At 33.2% G+C, this 20,843-nt stretch overlaps 2 protein-coding genes across 2 annotated transcripts; both read left to right on the top strand.

Annotated features, from left to right (window-relative positions):
- The first annotated feature begins 32 nt into the window (after positions 1-32).
- LOC114370451 lies at positions 33-404 on the top strand. Its single transcript, XM_028327806.1, has one exon. It carries the CDS (start codon positions 33-35, stop codon positions 402-404), a length of 372 nt encoding a protein of 123 aa, XP_028183607.1.
- Positions 405-8,767: 8,363 nt separating this feature from the next.
- On the top strand, positions 8,768-20,358 carry LOC114372344. The gene is made up of 19 exons (XM_028329846.1): positions 8,768-9,354; positions 10,193-10,270; positions 10,397-10,601; positions 10,710-10,818; positions 13,652-13,756; positions 14,176-14,268; positions 14,384-14,465; positions 14,542-14,601; positions 14,705-14,757; positions 14,887-15,053; positions 17,095-17,305; positions 17,503-17,560; positions 17,779-17,835; positions 17,942-18,187; positions 18,858-18,922; positions 19,014-19,070; positions 19,158-19,251; positions 19,739-19,879; positions 19,990-20,358. Exons 1-19 carry the CDS (start codon positions 8,998-9,000, stop codon positions 20,092-20,094), a joined length of 2,343 nt encoding a protein of 780 aa, XP_028185647.1. The 5' UTR covers positions 8,768-8,997; the 3' UTR covers positions 20,095-20,358.
- The last annotated feature ends 485 nt before the right edge of the window (positions 20,359-20,843 follow it).

Here is a 20,843-nt window from a genome sequence, read left to right as displayed (position 1 = left end):
TAATTATCCCTTTTGGAGAAGCCTTGCAACAAATGTCACTCTACTCTAAGTTTCTGAAAGATATGCTAACCAAGAATGGAAAATATATCCACAACGATAATATTGTGGTGGAAGGGAAATACAGTGTTGTGATTCAAAGAATCCTTCCACCTAAATACAAGGATCCCGGGAGTGTCACAATCCCTTGCTCTATTGGTGCAGTGTCAGTTGGAAAAGCTCTCATTGATTTGGGAGCTAGCATTAATTTGATGTCGCTCTCCATGTGCAGAAGAATTGGAGAGCTGAAAATTATGCCAACAAGAATGACATTGCAGCTGGCAGATCGTTCCATTACAAGGCCTTATGGCGTGGTTGGAGATGTTTGGTCAAGGTGTGACAGTTCACTTTCCCTGCGGACTTTGTGATCATGGACATTGAGGAGGATGCTGAAATCCCTCTAATTTTGGGTTGTCCCTTCATGCTAACCGCCAATTGTGTGGTGGATATGGGGAAAGGTAATCTGGAAATGGGAATAGATGATCAGAAGATCACATTCAAACTTTTTGATGTAGCAAAGCACTCACTTGACTGGGATATCTGCTCCGAGATGAATGAAGTTGAGAATGAGATGGTTCTGATGGCTAGAGCCAAGCTTGCTCCAGACCCTTGAGGTAATATGCGTCAAGCTAGTGATGTTAAAGAAGCGCTTACTGGGAGGCAACCCAACTCTTTTTCCTTTATTTTCTTAATCATTGCATATAATTAGGTTTCAACTTGTTTGTGATTGCTAGAATAAGTCATCAACATGCTTTGTATGATACATGGGGTTGTTAAAGCTTCTTTGGAGTTGTGGATGAAGAATAATTTAGAAAATTTTTTAGTCATCCACTCGCTTAGCACGCCTTGTGTGCTAAGCGAATCATCCTTCATGCGCTGAGCGAGTCACCACTCGCGCTAAGCGCATCAACCCCAAACCATTGGCTGAAGGGGCCTCGCTAAGCCCAAAAACCTCTCTGGAATTGTATTTATTGGAATTGGGCTAAGCAAGTCAACTCGCTAAGCGCGCAACATAGTCTTGCTAAGCACATATGTTGCTAACTTGTAATGGAAGACTAAATCTCTTGTTGGGGAGTTCTCCTGAACCTTTGATGTAATATTCTTTTACTATATATTTAAAGTTGTTTTTATGTGTTCATTGCTTCTATCTATGCTTATTTCCGTATGCTTGTGGCTTGATCTCCCATTTGTATGCATAGTTAGGATTTCTAGTACTGGGAAGTGCTTTAAAACCTTAGAACTTGATAGAGCAAGCTAGAAAACTGTATGTCTGGGGATGAAGTACAACAATATAGTCCTTATTATGTTGTAATCGTAATGCAACTCTTTTAGACTAAGTTTGTTGAGGGATCAAGGACGAGGTTTAAATAGAGTTAAGCCCATTCACTCGAGGGATCTTGGTTTGGGTAGTTTTTCAGCATAAGAACACTAAAATAGCGTTAAATAGAGAAAAACATTTAGCAACATCAAAGTAAGTTCAGTAGAATGACCCAACGCTTGTTACTTGATTGTTTAACTTCTCAACTTTTAGATATTTTAATTTGTAGTTAATTAGACTTTTAGACAAAAACCCTATTCAATGTTTACTTGCTTTAAACAAATGTTTGCTTATAGAAGATATATTTTATGAATGAAACATGTTCCCTGTGATTCGATACTTGATTCTTACCGTTTTATATTACTTGTACGACTCAGTAAACTTGCTAATTAGCATCGTAGAATATTATTAAACAAGTTTTGTTGCGAACAAAGTACATCTAGTTTTTTATGAGGAGGAAGTTTTTCATGAGGAGGAATACTTGTACTTGAGGGCATGTCACTCGGTTTGTAACTCTCTTGAGACTCGGGCTGATCACCATGGGGGGAGAGAGTTGTCTGTGCACGACAAGGTGACCTCAACACTTGCTGCATAGTTTTTCTAAGTGAAAGTGTCGCGTGGACATGCTTAAGCTATTTTCTGACGAATGGTACCACATTACATTTGAGAGTTGAGGTCAGGTGCATGCATCATACTGAGCATAATTGATTAGAATTATGGAAGGTTGATGACTATTTTTTGAGTGTATGTTGGACTAATGAATACTCGTGTATGATTATGATATTTGTTAATGTTTTCTTACTAATCATAGTCATTTGATTTTTGTGTTAATTTCTTTTATAATAAACTCATCCTTACAATTTTTGTATTGTGTGGTTAATACCTGTGAGGATCGTGAACCTTCGTTTGTGAGAGTAAATAGACAATAATAGAGTATATGAAGTGAGATTTTTTTGTGGAGCCGCTAAGCCAACATGATGATGTTGAGATTATTTTGGGAGAGAGTTATGTTTTGTTGATCAACTCCTCCCTAGTTGATTATATAATTTTTTTTGAATTGAGGATGTAAATCACATATTTAATTATATGTATGAACTAATTTACTTTTCGTTATGTGAATGATGTGTACTGAGTTAATATATATATATATATATATATATATATATATATATATATATATATATATATATATTTCTTTAAGTAATTGTGTCTTATTTGGTGAATGTATATCACGAAAAATTCTCATTTTTTATAAGCAAATTATGGAGTTTTCATTTAAAAATTAAAATTTATGCGGTTTAAAGTAGTGATATCGTAGTGACAAGGCGGGTCATTATACTACTAACTAAATTAACTAATTTTCTTAATTATAAAAAATTAATTGGATATTATAAATAGATTTGAATAAAATATTTCATAACAAAATCATGGTTAAAAGCAACTAAACATAATAAAAAAAAACGTGTAAAGGTCCAAAAGCCCAATATATATAAACTTATCATTAGTTGTTTTTTTTTTAAGTCAGGGAAAGGGAAAGTGTAAAGTTATATTATAAGCATATTGATTATGTTAAAAATGAAAAAAGATATATCAAGCATATGGAGATTTTAAAAAGGGGGAAATGTATGACTTTACAAGCTATTTTGTACATTGGTCTTCAGATACATGGTAAAAATAATCAACCTTTCAAAAGTCTCGCTCTCCTCCATAAAATTGTCAACCGCGTATTAATAGTTATTAAACAGCAATTAACAGAATAAATAATAATAAATGTGAAAGCTACTGTTCTTTTGGACTTCCACCTCCATTAAGCAAGTGAAAAATTAACACAAGACAATATAAAAAAAGAAATAAAATAAGCCATCTTACTGTGTATATATTTCTAGATGAATCCGCCAACCCTCCCCAAAAATGAAGTTATTTCTGGAAACTGTGTTTGTATTTTGTACTCTCAGAAATTGAAGATTTCAAAACCAAATATCCAGCATCCAATCAGAACCATATATGATATAAAAAATAGTGGTTTGATTTTGTTAGCCCATAGTTCTCCTGCTGCTTCAATTCAAAGAACTCCTAATAACAAAAACCATATATGCTACTACCCCTTTTGAAATTGAGTGAGCAGTGAGGTATCACTCTTTTCAATTTTCAAACCACTGTTGGATAGAGAATTTTGATCACGACTATAATAAATCCTAAGGGTAGCAAAAAAGAAGACACGTGAGGGGAAAATTGGAAAGGTGTTTGTCATATGTGGAACCAAAGGAGAGTGTGCAAGGGTATATGCTTTGGTAGATGCTATATTAGGAACCTCCATTTCACTCTTTATCACTTTAATTTATGTTCCCTTTAACAAAAAGTCATCCCCCAACACCGCACAAGGTACTTAAGTCATCTTACTCCTTTATTGCCATTATGACCAAACAAGAAACAAAATCCCTATAACACCCAATCCTAGCTACAACTTCAAACCCTCTCTGAATTGCACCACCCCCATCATCCCAAACATGTAACACCCCTTTTGAAACTTTTTCTCATGAGCCACCCCCCCTTTGCCCCATGCCACCACTTCCTTAACCAATTTGGCATGTGGGGGTGGTGAACATGTTGTGGATATATGGTGTGTTTGGTGTGGCTATAATGGTATCTTCCTTATCTTTCCATGCTCCTTTTCTTTCAAGGCTAAGCGAAAACGCTCCTTCTTGAGGGGCGGTTTCTGTTGGAAAGGGCAACTTCAATCCTTTGGCATTTTTCAACTCCTCCATCTCACCTCACACACTGTGATTTGGGCTCTTGAGGGACATCTCAGAATGGCAACACCCCTTTTTATCTGTACCGTACTATTTTCTAGTTCTTTTTCTTGTACAACGAAATTTAGATGCAGTTTCTTAGATGTTGATGTTGTTTTTTAATCAAAATTAGAGTTTTATCTTGATAGTACCGGATTATCAAGGTAAAACTCTGATTCTTATCAGAAAATGGCACCAAAAATACTTTAAGAACTGTATGCAAGTTTTTTGTTGTTTTTTTTTGGTAATTCTTGTTTGTGATGTGATGATTTCAACTGCAAACTATGCCTATCAGTATGGTTACCATAGACTATATGTTATCTAATAAATTTACATTTGAATAGGCCTTTGGCCAAAATGTATTATTGTTGTCGTTAATATGAATATGGTTAAATCTGACTCTAGTCATGTTATTTTGCTAGTGTCTTTGCATCTTACATCATTATTCATTTACTCTATATTTTTGCTGATAAAAATAAGAAAATCATTTTCTTTATATAGCACGAGACTTGTGGTTTTATTTTTTTATTTTTATCTTTTTGATAAATTAACTACATATCATCTGATTTTATTAGACATATATATATGGCAAAATCTACTGCCATGTGCAAATCATATGGAGCCATATAAAGAAAGCCCCCACAATGTAGTGTTGTAAACGTGTTCTGCACACACCTTAGCAAACAAGGAGCATAAATTATCCATCCCTTCGTACGGAGAGATAGATTATTAGTGTTTTAGTGCTTCATGTTTTCTAACTTCATCTTCCCTTTGTAAGGTTGGACCATCTGTTTGTCCTTTTCTTTTTTCCTATTTTTTTTCTCTTTTCTCTTCAATAATTAATATATCTTCAAAAAATATTATCATGTGAGTTTTGAGTGTTCGTTAGTATGCGACATGCTAGCTGATGATACTCAATTCACACATCAGTGATATCAACGACGTTTAATTACAAATTTCTACACTAGCTATTGGTTGGAACTGATTTAGAACACGAATCATATAGTTATTAGTCAATTACAATAGAAAGCGGGACCCAAAGTAATTTCAACGTCTTTACAGTTACGTCCAAATTTGGATCTAGTCCTAGTTTCTTTCAGTTAAAGTCGTAATTAACTATATGTTGCTTTCTCAGCAATTTTGCATGTCTAATATCAGTTTGTCTAGTTATTAGACAGTTTAATTTCCAAATAACTGGTCTGACTGCGTTTCAAAATGTATTATTGGTGCAAAATTAAGCAGTACTAGGCAGAAATCACCTGGGATTTTTTATATGAACGGAAATCAGAATGTGTTGAGGGTGTGTCTATATACATTAAATTAAGTAAAATTAATTTTGATCAAATTAGTTTTAAATTACATTACTGAGATATGTGTCCAAAGTTACTTTCAATCATAAATTCTACCTTGGAATGTATGGTATGGTGGGAGGAATTGATTCTAATGTGTAACCAAATAGATACTAATAAAATCAATAACAAGTTGTTAGTTTCGGTGGAATAAATTTGATCTTCTTAAATAAGATCTTGGTTTGAGTTTTATGAAAAAAAGAATGACTGAAAAGAAAGAATTTTATTAAAAGTGATAAGCTAGATAATTAGATAACTTTCACTAAATCAATTAATTGAGAGGATAACATGAAGTAGTTTTATAAAGCATATTACGTGAGAGGGGCAAGACAATTAACTTTGCCTTTTACAATCATGATATAGATGAGATGATAAGATGAACATTGTGAATTCTTCTCATTTCTTACATCTGACAGTATCACAAGTCACAACATATCTGATATGTATAATATGTAAAAGATTGCTAACCTCCACACCTTCATGTGAAAGTAATTAACAACTTTCACATTTTGTTGTAGATGAAAAAAATCAAAATTCTACTTTATAAAATAATCAAGTTTTCTTTATCAGTAAGAATTGAAAATACTTATGTAACATGTTCAACTAGTTAAATTAGACCCCTTTAATTATAAAATAATAAAATTTTAATTATATCTGTCACTTTAATTATAGAATTTAATAAAAAGAGAGAATACTTGACTTTAATTATGTGTTGGTTCAAGAACTCATATTCTTAAATATATAACTTTAACGTCAGGTCATGTGATTCACATTTTTATAAAGGAAATATTTCTATATATTTTTGGGAGTGTTCCCGTTAAGCACGTCTTCCCTTAAAATCATGTCAAGTGAACTCATTTATGTACAAGCAAGAATTTATCGATTCTAAAAAAATAGAATATATATATATATATATATATATATATATATATATATATATATATATATATATATTATCGTAATCAAACACACTCTTTAACAATTCCACGTTAACTTGGCATACTTCACGTGAATTTGGTGCTAAATGTGACTGCAAAACTGAAATCCAAACATGCTATAATTAAACAGACGCGTTTAATAATTTAAAATCAATAATACAAACACACTCATGCATTAATTGGTGTTTATCGCTAATTGGCTACTTCTTCAACTCAAAGCCATGTTGTGGCGCAAGATCTTCCTATTATAGTGTTGGAACTAATATAGGATGAGAAGGCCCCTCCACAAGTTTCTGTTTATTATGTGGAACCTATATAACCTATATCTTCCTATATTGCATTATTATGTATAATGTAATTTAGGATGATATTTTTACATTTTACATTTTACATTTACAATACAAATATTCTTATATTTATGTAAGAGTGTCATGATCAGTCGAAGGCAGTGGATATGCAAAGTGATGGAGTTGGCCTTAAACCATACTGCAGCCATATGTGCTTTGGTTCCCTTTTAATGTGAGATATAACTTGAAGATTATAAGACTTGAAGAGATTTGATGAAGGCCTCACACTTGTTATGAAGAAGGATTGCGTCAAGCTTTTCAGTTTGGGCTTATATATGTTTGTTGTGTCTTGATGTCCATATTTTATTTTCTTTGTTATCCTATTTATTCTAATGAGAGTTTTAGATCCTTGAGCTATTTGAGAGTAGGAGTTAAAACTGTTGAAAAGAAAAGTTAGAGGGACCAAAATGTTAAAAGAATTTGTTTAGTGATTAAAAGCAAATTTTTTAAAAAGTTTAGAAATAAAAAAATATCAAATCCTTTTTATATTTAGTCTTTGCAATGATTTATTTTATTTTAATATTTATTTAAAAATTAATTGAAAATTAAAATCTCAACATGATATTTTTAATAAGATAAAATATGTTTTTAATCCATCATTTTCTTAATTTCTGTTATTAGTTCCTATATTTTTTATTTTTATTTTTACTTCCTTAAATTGTTCTATTTTGTTTTCCCTACATGCTAATTTATTTAAGTTTATGGTGACTTTTAAGTGGTACAAAAATTTTGGGGTCTAAATGTTTATTTTTGTAACATTTCTAGTGATTTCAGAAAATTTGATGGTCAAGAACTTCGGAAACTCAAACAGAAAATTTTCAAGCACAAATTCTCTTGATTACTTCACTTAACAGTTGAAATTAATGTGAAAAATTAAAAATAAAATAAAATAATTTACGAGAGACTAAAAATGATATTTTTTTAAGGTTAAAATATGTTTATTATAAATATCGAAAAATTTAAAATTCATCTCTATAAAATTTTAAAAAATCACCATAAATTATATTTTTTTAAAAAATCAAATCACAATTTGTGACTGTTAAAAACCATCACAAATTGTAAGATTTTTTTTTTTAAAAAAAAAAAAACCTTTTTTCCCATACCCATGCCACCACCAAACACCATCCTAGCCCATCACCATTAAAACCAAACACCACCAAATATCGAGTGTTCCACTCTCCCTTATATTTGTGATCTCGACATTCTCATATGTTTCCACCATCTGTAACCCCAACACCGTCGTGCAGGTTGTGTTAGTTAGTGCGGGATAGTGACACGTGGTGGAGGAAGTGATGTAGGTGACCACGCAATGCGGAGAAAATGGGTAAGGTGGTGATGAGAGTTGTGGTTGAAAGAGAATTAAAGAGGATCGAAGGAGATAAAATTAGAGAATAAAAAAGAGGAAACATAGCTCCACATATTTTATTTTTAATGAACACTTAGATTTAGATTTCTCCAAATCTAATTTTAGGTCAAAAAATAAAATTTTAATTTTAGGATTACAAAAAAGATATCAAAAAATTTACATGACAAATTTCAAACTTTTTAATATTTATAGAAAAAAAAAATATTTTAATCTATTATGATATTGATAGTTGATGATGTAATATGCCACTACCATTACTTACCAAAGTGTAACTTCGTAGGGGTGCCGACCATTGACCAAACAAACAAAATATTCCATAAACGTTCACAAAAAATAAAAATTATAATATGAGTAAATTATTAAAAAGATAAATGACGAAATTCATTAGTAAAGTGTAAAATAAATTGATTATTAAAAGATAAAAAATATATTAATTATCACTTTTTCTTATAAACTTATAAATCAAATTTAAAATTTTCATCCTTATTAAATTGTCGGTGTCTCTCGTATCAAGTGAGAGACGAATTTTGGTATTTATGTTTTTAAAAAAAATAAAAACGTAAAAAAATATAATTTTTTAAGATAATAAAGAGGAAAAAAATTAATCCTGAAGCTATCCCCACATGATCCACACCTCCTTCCCTAATTTGTGAGCTGGTCAGTTACTTACGAGGAGTGAATGAGTGAGTCAAACTCGTCGTGGACCCCTCTCGTCTCCATTCCCATTTCCCCTTCTCTTCTCAATCAACAACATCACTCCAAAACCCTACTTCTCTCTCCGATTCCCATGTCCCCTTCCTCCTAATCCCCCTTCCCCCTCCGATTTCTATTCTCACCTCCCCCCCCCCCCCCCTATGGAATCCACCGCCACCACCGTTTCCCCCGATTCCGAAAACGACACCACCAACACGCGAGTGAACGGCTACGTCGTTTACACTCGCCGCAAGCGCACCCTCCTCACCCTCCATTCCGGTAATGACGCCGCCAAGAGGCTCAGAACAGCTGAAATCAAAGTCGAAGCTCGCAACGACGATGACGACGTCGTTTTCAAGCGCCCCAAGCTCGAGTCTGAATTAACGGAGGAGGAATTGAAAACGACGTCGTCGTCGAAGAAGATCATTGTCGTCCACAAGAAACCCGCCACCGTCAAGGAGCTCTTCCAAACCGGCTTGCTCGATGGGGTACCGGTCGTTTACGTCGGTTGCAAAAAGGTTCCTGCATTTTTATTTTTTCTCTTCATAATCATAATAATAATAATGTACTAGTAGTAGATTGTGGCGTGCTACGTGTCCGAACCTTAACTAGTCTCAATTTTAGATTAATTTTAGTGACACATGGTTCGGACACACTCTAAAATTAGCCTGATACATTTTCTTAAACAAAAAAAAAAATCTAATCTGGTTCGGGCACGAAGGACATTTTCTAAAACAAAAATCTAATCTTTAACCTTATTTTAGAAAATGCATGTGCTTACTTGGTTGGTTAGTGACTGTATTTGTTGACTGAAAAATTGCCTGGCCTGTTGGGGGAGTGCGTTGATAAAGATTAATATTATCAATGCAATTAAAATTTGAGAAATTATTTTGTAAGTTAGAGAGAAATAGGACAAGTAATGAAATAAGATGAATGATAAAGAGAGATGAGATAAATTATAAGTTGTGTTGTAATAATATTATTTATAAGAAGAATAAATAATCCCCATATGTTTATAATGACTATAAGTTGTGCTTAGTTGCTTTCTATATCTATAGAAATTTTTTATTGTTTGGTTGATAATGTCAACTCTTTTTTTTAATATGGTGGGTACTATCACCTAGTTGAATGATATTGTAAAAAAAATTTAGATAGACATTACGTCGAAATTAAGCTCTTATTAATAACCCTTTACAAACAGGCTTGACTCAATGTAACCTTATTTCAAAATTATTATCTTGTTTTCTGTTTTTTGGCTGGTGGGTGGATCACTAGTTGTCTATTTTGAAGTGTGGCTTTCGTGAATAAATATAGCGCCACTGAGCTTAATGCTGGTATGGTGCGTTGGGATTGTAGGATTCAACTACGGAATTGCGAGGTGAAATCAAAGATGGGGGGATCTTGTGCTCATGCAGTCTGTGCAATGGACGCAGGGTGAGTTATCATTGTCATTTTGTTTTTGGGTCATGCTGTCATGGGTACCCACTACACTACCCGGTGGTTCCTTTAGTTTGAGACTACCCTCTCATTTGTTATTCCTTGTTCCTTTTGCCCTTGTAGGTTATTCCACCTTCCCAATTCGAGATTCATGCGTGCAACATATATAAGAGGGCAGCACAATATATTTGCCTTGAAAATGGGAAGAGCATGCTTGAACTAATGAGAGCATGCAGGGCAGCTCCACTGCATACATTGGAGGCGACCATTCAAAATTTCATTAATTCTCCACCTGAGAAGAAATATTTTACTTGCAAAAATTGCAGAGGTGAGAGCTTTGCTTTTGTTATGCTTGTTGTTCATTTATCACTCTGATCTAGTGTTTATTTTATTTTATTTTGTTGGATACTTATTGGTACTAATTTTAATCGCATAGGGTGTTTCCCTTCTTCCAATGTGGAAAGAGTGGGGCTTTTATGTCTATCTTGCGTGGAATCAAGGAAATCTGAAAAAAGTTCTATTCATGCTGTTGGCAAAAGAATCAGGTATTAATTTCTTCGGCCTGCTGAGTTTGATAGTTAACTTGCTGTCTTTGCTGAGATTTTGAAAAACCATGCCCTATGATTATTTGTATACTTATGTTGTAAAGTTAGTAATAATCTGCGGCTCACTAGAACAATGGCTTTTGAAGGATAGAAGTTAGTGTTTATTGAAAGTTGAAATGTCACATAGGATCTTGATCCTTGATATTTGTTTTAAGAGTAGTAAACGAAAAATTTGACAAGTTACAAATTCAAGAATCAGGTGATGGCAGCTCAAGGGTGAAAAACAGTTGTTTTAAAGAAAAAGTTATTGGAGGAAGGTAATTGAGAATCACCAGGTAGCGTTAACCTCATTAGAGATGAGATGTCTGAGAAGGATAGAATGGTTGGCAAAGTAGTCTTCGGTGAGTCAAGAAGTTTTGGACCTAGATAAGGAATCTTGGTGGTGGAAGGAAAGCGTTCAAGAAATGGTAAGAAACAAGAGGAGTTTAAAAATTGGGCAAGGTATTGGAAGTTTAAAAATGAAACAAGGAAAGTTGTGAATGAGACTGATCCAAAGCTTTTGAGGAGTTTTACCAAGATCTTGAAACATAGAATGAAAAACACAAGATATATAAGCTTACCAAAAATAGGGAAAGGAAATCAAGAGATTTGAACCAAGATGTATTAAAGATGAAGAAGGGAAAGTTTTGGTTATAGATCAAGATATCAAAGAGAGATGGGAGAACTATTTTTATAAGTTTTTCATTAGTGTAAGAATCGATCATTAATATGAAGGGATTAAAAATCCAAGTGGACAAATAGAGTTTTATTTACTACTGTAGAATCTGAGTCGGAGACGTTAAAGAAGCCCTTAAGAGTGTGGTTAATGGTAAAGTTGTTGGTCTTGGTGATATTCTTATTGAAGTTTGGAAATGTGTAGAATGACAGGGTATTATTTGGCTAACTAATTAATTTAAAGGGATCTAAGAAAATGTCATATGAGTAAAGAAGGAACACTTTGGTTCCTGTATATAAGAACAAAAAAGATATTCAAAATTGTATAAATTACAGAGGGATAAAACCTATGAGCTACACTATGAAATCATGGGAAAAGTGATTGAGCATAAATTGAGAAAAGCTTGGATTTTATGGAATTAATTTGGATTTATACCAGAAAGATCTACTATCTTTTATGGGGGTTGATGGTACTGAAATAAAAAAAATAAAAAAAGAGACATACAAATGATCTTTATTGACCTGCAAAGGAATGTATGATTGATTGCTAAGAGAAGTGCTGTAGAAAGCTTTAGAAAAGAAAAGTGTCCGTCTGTCTTATATCTAGGCTATACAAGATATGTACGGTGAGATGATTACTAGTTTGAGAACTTTTAGAGATGAGACTAAGGACTTTCCAATAAGGATAGGTTTACTTCAAGGCTTAACCTTGATTCTTTACATGCTTAATCTAGCCTTGAATATGCTTATTAGAAACATACAAAACATTATCCCCAAATGCATGTCTTTTGCAAAAGATATTGCTTTGGTTTTGATTAAGGAATCAAGAGAAGATATTGACTCCAAACTTGAGCTTTAGAGACAAACATTGAAATCAAAGGGTTTTTACTTGAATAGGAATAAGACAAAGTATATTGCATTACTATTTTAACAAGAAACAAGGGAAAGGATGTCGAGGTAAAAATTGGAGATGATGTCTTACCATAGGTTTCTTAATTTAAGTATTTGGAATCAATAAGATGATGGAGAAATTAATGAACATGTTACAAGCGAGATACAAGCTGGGTGATTAAAATTGAGAAGGGATTATTTGTGACTGCAAATTACCTATTGAGCTCAAAGGGAAGTTTTATCAAATTGTTATCTTAGTGAATGTTGGACTTTGAAGGGATGAGAGAAAAAGTGGGAGTAGCAAAAATGAATTTGTTAAGATGAATGTATGGCTATACAAGAAATAACAAGATATGAAATGATTGTGTATATATGGGGAGATATTAGTATGACACCTGCAAGGAAAAGATGACAAAAAAATTGGTTTAGGTGATTTAGATACAAGAAAAAGGTCTGGAAGCATTGATGAGGAGAGTAGATTACTTGGTTTTTAGTCTTATGAAAAGAAGTAAAGGGAGACCGGGAAGAACATTTGAGGAAATTATTAAAAGGGATCTCATGGTGAATAATATTTCTGAGAATTTAGTTTTTAATCAAGCTCAATGACATTGTGTTGTCCATGTAGCTAATCTCACCTAGTAGGATAAGGTTATTGTTGTAGTTATCAATGCTCATTTTACTTTTTGCTTACAAATACAGCTGCTGTCTATCCGATATAGTCATTATAGGAATTATAAAAGAAAATGCAACAGGTAATTTTTACAACAGAATAATAAAGAAAAGAGAAAGCTCTTAATTTGGTCCTCCAATGTTAGATGTGTCACCACAGTACTCCAAAGTTATGATTACAAAATACTAAATTGTTCCCCAAAGATTTAAATCATCACTAATCCTCCAAAGATTTAATTTGACAATGAATTGGTTGCTAAAAAATATAAACTATACACTGTATTTGTCTTTATGGAGAATTGAAGTGGTTGATCCACATATCTTATAAAATTTTAATATAAAGCAAACAATATCTTCAACTTAAGGCAATGCAATAACATAAATTACATGAACAAAATATGATCTGATAATCTGACTAGATATATTTTTCTTCTAGTTTAAAATGAAAGCAAAATAGGTGCAAAATGTTGAAACCATGTGTATGGTGCTATGAAAAGATTTTGTGCCCTTTCCGCTCTCTGACATTCTTTTCTTTCATCATTGCATTGCATTATTTCAGGTCCCCTCGGCCAGTATTATTCTCCCGTTCATGTTCATGTTGTGCTTCTGAATCTGAACTATGTATCACTCCTCAAACTAAGAAACAGTGGAAGACAAGAACAAAGTTGGTATTTATATCTATTTCATTTATACTGTATATGATGTAAATTTGAAAACTTTTTGCATAACTATTTTGCACCAACTAATAAACTGTGTGGTTAAATAGTTTTGAACTTGATGGATTTCTTAAAAGAAATTTCTGATTATTTTGCCATCTGCTTTCTTGTTGCTATTTATATATTTTTTAATTTATATGCTCTTGAACAAATTATACGTTCATCAAAACTGGTTAGCAGCTCAAATTCTTCCAAGAGTGTTTCCGTGCCTAGTTTATTTCACAAGAAAAGCTTGTTCAACATGGAGACAGTTTTTTTTTTTTTTTATATCATTCTTGATATTATTAGGATAACAAGATTGCAAGTTAAATTGATTATAGCCAAGTATCCCTCTCTCCCTTTTATTATAATCACTTGTTATTACTAGGTCATCAAAACTGTCGGTAAAATTGAAGACTGCACCAATTACTTCAAAGTGTTTATCTCCACAAAATAAAAGTCAGTGGAGGATCTCTAAAAGGTTAGTTCCTTTCTGCCCCTTGTCTTGTGTGTATATATATCTGCCTCTAATTCTTTTTGCATATCTTCTTTAGTGATGATATTAATTATTTTTCACCCAATATATTCTTCTTTAGGTATCAACGATTACATAAATTAATTTTTGAAGAGGATGGATTGCCTAATGGAGCTGAAGTAGCTTATTATGCACGTGGACAGGTAGTTCATGTGTGAATTTCTTGTACAAATAATTGTGTGTTGGTTACCCTGTTAATTGTTTCATTCTGGTTGGTAGAAATTGCTTGAGGGTATCAAAACATGCTCTGGAATTGTCTGTCGATGCTGCAACACTGAGGTATTTTTTCTTACTTTTGTCTCATTTGTTTGTGGACAGACCTCAGGAATTTCTAAGTTGTATAGATAATGTTTTCAAATTTCATTTGTTAAATGTTTTGCAGATCAGCCCCTCACAATTTGAGGTCCATGCAGGCTGGGCTTCTCGTAGGAAACCGTGAGTTTTCTTCTTGCCAAGTTTCTTGGGCGGGGGGATTTGGATTATGGTTGTGTGGGATGAATTTCAGAAGCTTTTTGAATTGCTTGTACCTATGAATTTTTATGGCAGTATAATGTTTTTTGGCAGTTATGCATTCATCTACACGTCAAATGGGGTGTCACTCCATGAGTTAGCGATATTTCTCTCAAAAGATCACAAATGCACTACAAAGCAGAATGATTATGTATGTGTTGTTTGTTGGGATGGTGGAAACCTGTTGCTTTGTGATGGATGTCCTAGGGCATTTCATAAAGGTCAGATTTAAATTACAGAAAAGAGTTCATGGACAAATTGTCTAGTTTTTATTGTGTGTAGAATCATCCCCCCCCCCCTCTTAATTTTCTATCCCCTGCCATTGTGGCTAGAAGTTCTATATCAACTACACTGAAGTCGAGATATTTAAGATGCAGGAGTTTTGATACAACTGTATTCCCTAGGGTGCTAACATAAGAAACAGCTCCTTTACAGTTTTTTCAGTGACCTTTGTCAACAGTTTGACAAGTGTATCAAATATTCAAGTAGTAAAGACTCGGAAGTCTGAGTGTCGATTTTCACAGAGACTTTATTTTGTACTAGTGTTGTATAATTTTTAATTTATAAGAAAAAAGATGGGCAAAAAGAACAGAATAAGATAATAGATATTAATATAGAACAAAAGGAAATAATAGAGAATTCAATGAGATGAGAATGTTAGCACCTAGCATGTCTTATTTGCCTAAGATGTATTATTTTTTATTTTTCTTTATCAATCAGGTGAATTTATCCTACTCACATCTATTAGATTACTTGTCCTTGATGATGTCTCACGATGACAAGTTTATTTTACTTATCTATCTCCCAAATGTATTTGCAAAGATTCAATAGATAAAATGCATGAAGTTCTAATTGTAGATGCTTGCTTTGATGCATGGACATAATGCAATCACTCTATGTTTAACAATGATTTTATTAAAATACCCCTTTTAGTTCTTATTATAAATTATTCTCTGTCGAGCGACTAATTCCTAAAACTAATGCATGCAAAACCTTCCTTGTATTCCTATTAAGGATTATCTTTTGCTGAGCATCTAACCCCCAAAATAATACAAGGATGAATGATGCATGAAATTAAAAGTAAGAAAGGATAATAGGAAAGAAAACACCTGTTGCATTGATGAATATGAAGTATACAATACATTTTTTGATTTTTTAGGACTGTCAGGTCCTAATTAAGGGTTTAGTCTCTCATAGTCATAAGGGACCTTACACTTGAAAGGGGTTTAGAAACTAATGGAGGAGAAGGGATGAAAAAAGGGAACAGAAAATGATGAGAGAGAAGAAAGAATTCCCTAAGGGAGAGTTCTTAGGCTTTAGGTGTGTATTAGAGTGCTCTGAGACTTGGTGTGTCTTTTCTCTTTGACTTTACTCTCTTTTTATAGTTGCTGGAGTGGACTTGGGCCTGTGTGCTCACGCTTAGCGCGGATGCATGTATTCGTGCTTAACGCGCCTCTTCCTCCCTTAGCGTTAGTGCTTGTTTTCGCACTGAGCGCGCCTTGGGTGTTGAGCGCGTATTGGACTGGCCTTTTTCAACTTTGTTTTTTTGCTATTTTCTTCAGCTTTTAGGCTTTTAATCCCTCCTTTTCATATCTGCAAGCCATAAATAGGAAAAATGTCAATTCCTAACAATTAAGCATGAATAACTACTAAATAATTATTTTTAAAGATATTTGCACTCTATTTTCATCATCAAAAACAACTCATATTTTACAATTATCAAGCTTGTCTATGAAATGTGCAAGTGAGAGTGTATACACCCTTGAATTTTAGTGGTACAGGATCACAGTATACTTTAAAAAATTAAGTTACTTGAAGAAGGAGCAAGAGAAAAATGTTTGTTTATATATTCTTTGCTTTCTCTAATACTCTTTTACCTCCTATGCTAAATACCTTCTTAATAGTTATGTTCCTCTAGATATGATTTTGAAATGCTTACAAGTTAGCGTAATCTCATTTGTCTAATATAATTGATGGATGGGATTATTTTACCCGGTAGAATTTGTACTTTGGCCATGCTTCGAGGCCTTTTGATTATAAACTTCTATAAGACTAAGACATTGTTTTCTACAGGTATTAAATTATTAAACTAAAATTATAGAACTAGATGAAGTTTTTATTTTCATACTTCCTAAATTTTCGTTTCACAATTTACTGAATTGGAAGCAGCATCTGTGAAGAATATTATTATTATCTTTGATAAATTACAATATAGTCATCTTGTAAGTGGATTTATATGTTCCTATGTTTGGAAATGTACAGAATGTGCATCTGTATCAAGTATTCCTCGGGGTGAGTGGTACTGTCAAATTTGTCAACACACATTCCTCAGAGAAAGGCCTGTGTTACACAATGCCGATGCTGTGGCAGCTGGAAGGGTAGAAGGTGTTGATCCTATTGAGCAGATTGCCAAGAGATGCATTCGCATTGTAAAAGACATAGGAGCTGAGATGGGTGGATGTGTTTTGTGCAGGTGATAATTGTATTGTATTGAATTAGAACGTAGAAGCCAATGCATGGACTTCACTTGGCTCTCATCTAAATACTTATTGAAATTAGAAAGAGTCATCATGCTTTTACTTTGGTATTCAAGTTTAATAAAAAAAATTTGCAATAGATTCATGATTTTCCACCTTTATATACTTGAAAAAGAAAATTTTGACCATGTAGGAGTTCTGACTTCAGCAGATCAGGATTTGGTCCTCGCACAATTATAATTTGTGATCAGGTAGGCATTATAGTATATTTTTTATTTTTCGGCAACGTAATAGCCCTGGTAACATGCAAAGTCATGTTCTCTTTTTTGAAGTGTAGTATGATCAACATCGATTTATGCCTAGTTCTTGATGATGCTAGTATCTAACTCAAGGGATTGATCTGACTATACTGAACTAACTTCATGTTGTTTTTCATAAACCCTCTTACCCCCCTACTTGTTTGTTGTAGTGTGAAAAGGAATATCATGTGGGCTGCTTGAGGGATCATAAGATGGCATATTTAAAGGTACTCACCATATTGCTGTCTTTATATGTGGATACATTAGTTTAGACACCAAATTTGCTCTTCACTTTTAGCCCTTTGGACATAATATGTGTGGAACCAATGACAGGAGTTGCCAGAAGGGGATTGGTTTTGTTGCAATGATTGCACAAGAATACATTCTACTTTGGAGAATCTCCTGATTAGGGTGGCTGAGAGACTTCCTGAATCTCTTTTGGATGTTATAAAGAAGAAGCAAGTGGGAAGATGTTTAGAACCCCTTAATGAAATTGATGTACGATGGAAACTTCTTAATGGAAAAATTGCATCTCCTGAAACTAGGCCATTGCTTTTGGAGGCAGTGTCCATGTTTCATGTAAGTTCTGTCTGTCCGTATGAGTTGATTCATCATCATTATCATTAATATTATTTTATATGGTTGCTTCATTATCATCATCATCCTCGTATCATTTTATTCTTTATCATTTACTATCATCATCCTTGTTTGTTCCCAATGAATGGTAGAGCTGCTTTGCATTTTTATTAATGGTGTTATTCTTCTTTTACTAGATTGATCTTCTTCATCACATGACTTCAGCGTGTGATTTAATAGTTGTTGAGACAATTATCTATAAATCCATTTTTAGGCAAGTAATGAAAAGTTTTGCCTTCAGCAAAAATGCATGTTAATGTCAGTGTAAGACTTACACCATTCAATCACTTTATTTAAAATGAGATTTTGATCAATTAAACCATTGAATCATAAGTATATATTATCTTGATTGTTTGTGTTAAATCTTTTGTAAAAATTGAGCAACAATTAAAATATAATCAAATTGTTCTTATTCCCTAAAGAAGGATATATTATGTTAAATTTGATCAATAAGGTATCCAATAATTTTGGATTACTATAAGATTTAATAGACTAGAAATTTATGATTAAAAATTTCATTGGGGAAAGCCTTTTTGAGTTATTCATAAGATCATTAAAAAAATTTAATACAATTGTTGGACTTTGGCCTTTAGACATATCTTGCATGTTTCAGGAATGCTTTGATCCTATAGTTGATCCAGCTGCCGGACGTGACCTTATTCCTGCCATGGTTTATGGGTAAAATTTCTTAGAACATTTGTTTGCTTTTCAATTTTCTCTTCAATTTCTTTATTCCCTTTGTCTCAACTAACATATCATTCATATGCAGAAGGAATTTGCAGACTCAGGATTTTGGAGGAATGTATTGTGCATTATTGATTGTCAAGTAAGAAGTAGTTTTCTGTATTTAACTACAATTATTTCATATCTTTCTTTCAGTGATGTTCACATTTTGTTCGCTTTGACATTGAAGTTCATCTGTGGTATCCGCGGGCATGGTTCGAATTTTCGGTAGAGATATTGCCGAACTTCCTTTAGTTGCAACAAGATATAAGAACCGTGGAAAGGTGAGAGATCGTGTTACCAAATTGATTAGCATTTCTTGGGACACCATTGTCTCACCTGCCCCCAACCTTATTTTGTTTTAAAATATTCCCATGGGGATTTAAAGTTCAGGTTGGGGAAGGTGTAAGTAACCTGTACAACATATCTAATAAGCTACTAGTTCTGCAAATGTTTGATTAGCAAAATCTCCAATTAATGCTTCATAAAGTTAGCTATATCTCGCAAATTTCCTTTTAATGTTTTTATTGACATTAGATTTAGTTCTGTGATCTCCACTACTGTTCTTTTATGTATTTAAAGTGGTTTCTGTCTTGCTTGCTTCATAATTTCATCCCATTGAAGTTCTGTCTGGAATTTTGATATATTGCTCTGTAATGATGATTTGAATAGCGGGATGACTAGATACAACTTGGTTTTGTTATGTTATGATCACTTTTGCCTAATTCTTGGTAATGCACGATTTATATTTATATTGATATACTCTTACAGGGCTACTTCCAAACACTTTTCGCGTGCATTGAGAGGCTGCTGGCTTTTTTGAATGTGAAAAATCTTGTGCTACCAGCTGCTGAAGAAGCAGCATCTATATGGACAGAAAAATTCGGGTTTAGCAAGATGAAACCCAACCAGGTATATGTCTACAATTAGGTTTCTGTGGTTTTGATAATTTAACTAGCTGCATTATTTGTCACAAGACTCACCCCAGCTCAAAAAATGATCGGAGTTTAATTGTGTTGCAGCTTACCAACTACAGAATGAACTGCCATCAAATCATGGCATTCAAAGGGACAAATATGCTTCATAAAACGGTGCCTCAATGTCGGGTCATCAATACTCAATTGTGAGAAATTTGTATACAAAAAAGTGAATCGTGAAAGGGGAAAACCCTAGCTTTCTTGTCGCCATCTTTTTTTCATTCAACCTAGTCTGTACATGTATCGACTTTAGGTTATTTGTAGCCAATCCTGAGCCGCCTATACTTGATATTTGTTTGACGTTTATAATGTCATTTTCCTATTTTAAGTTTTGGTTAGTCTTGAGCATACTCGAGTTCTTGATCTTGGACCTTGTGCTTTGCTGCGGTATAATATAATGCTGTTTTATATAAATGAGATGTTTCTGGTTTGATTTAGAATTTTAGATTGGGATAGGGGAGGGCTAGCAACACATTTTCTTTGATACTCTCCCAACTTTATATAACCTTAGTAGTAGTTGAATGCACAAGAAATATTAGTAATGCATTCTTAACATTTTTGAATATATTCATTATTGGATCATATTTATCTGAAATCACAAAATTGTGAGTTCTACTTTTTAATAAGTTATATTCAAGCTAATAAATGGGATAGCAGCAAAGTCAGATTATTCTACTATCTTGATCCGCTTCAATTCTACTCAAAGGAGAAGATACAATAATGCTTTCAAATTTGAAAATTCTTGGTTACTTGAACCTGAGCTAAATGAAGTGGTCCGAAAAGGCTGGGACAAAAATCCTGATGTTGATCTTACATCAAAATTCAAAAATTGTTATAAAGAAATGAAAAAAATTTCAGGCGACAATACAGAGATCAAATTGATGATTGTAGAAGACATT

Source organism: Glycine soja, chromosome 10 (assembly GCF_004193775.1).
Source record: "Glycine soja cultivar W05 chromosome 10, ASM419377v2, whole genome shotgun sequence".
Classification (NCBI taxonomy): domain Eukaryota; kingdom Viridiplantae; phylum Streptophyta; class Magnoliopsida; order Fabales; family Fabaceae; genus Glycine; species Glycine soja.
Note: the sequence above shows the minus strand (reverse complement) of the source record. Positions and strands in the feature narration are given on the sequence as shown.

Excerpts from the sequence above, each read along its gene's own strand:
- LOC114372344 (XM_028329846.1), top strand. The coding sequence starts at position 8,998 with ATGGAATCCACCGCCACCACCGTTTCCCCCGATTCCGAAAACGACACC. Across the intron at positions 14,602-14,704 it reads GTCGATGCTGCAACACTGAG|ATCAGCCCCTCACAATTTGA; the intron begins GTATTTTTTCTT and ends AATGTTTTGCAG. Across the intron at positions 18,188-18,857 it reads AGGCAGTGTCCATGTTTCAT|GAATGCTTTGATCCTATAGT; the intron begins GTAAGTTCTGTC and ends TGCATGTTTCAG.
- LOC114370451 (XM_028327806.1), top strand. The coding sequence starts at position 33 with ATGTCACTCTACTCTAAGTTTCTGAAAGATATGCTAACCAAGAATGGA.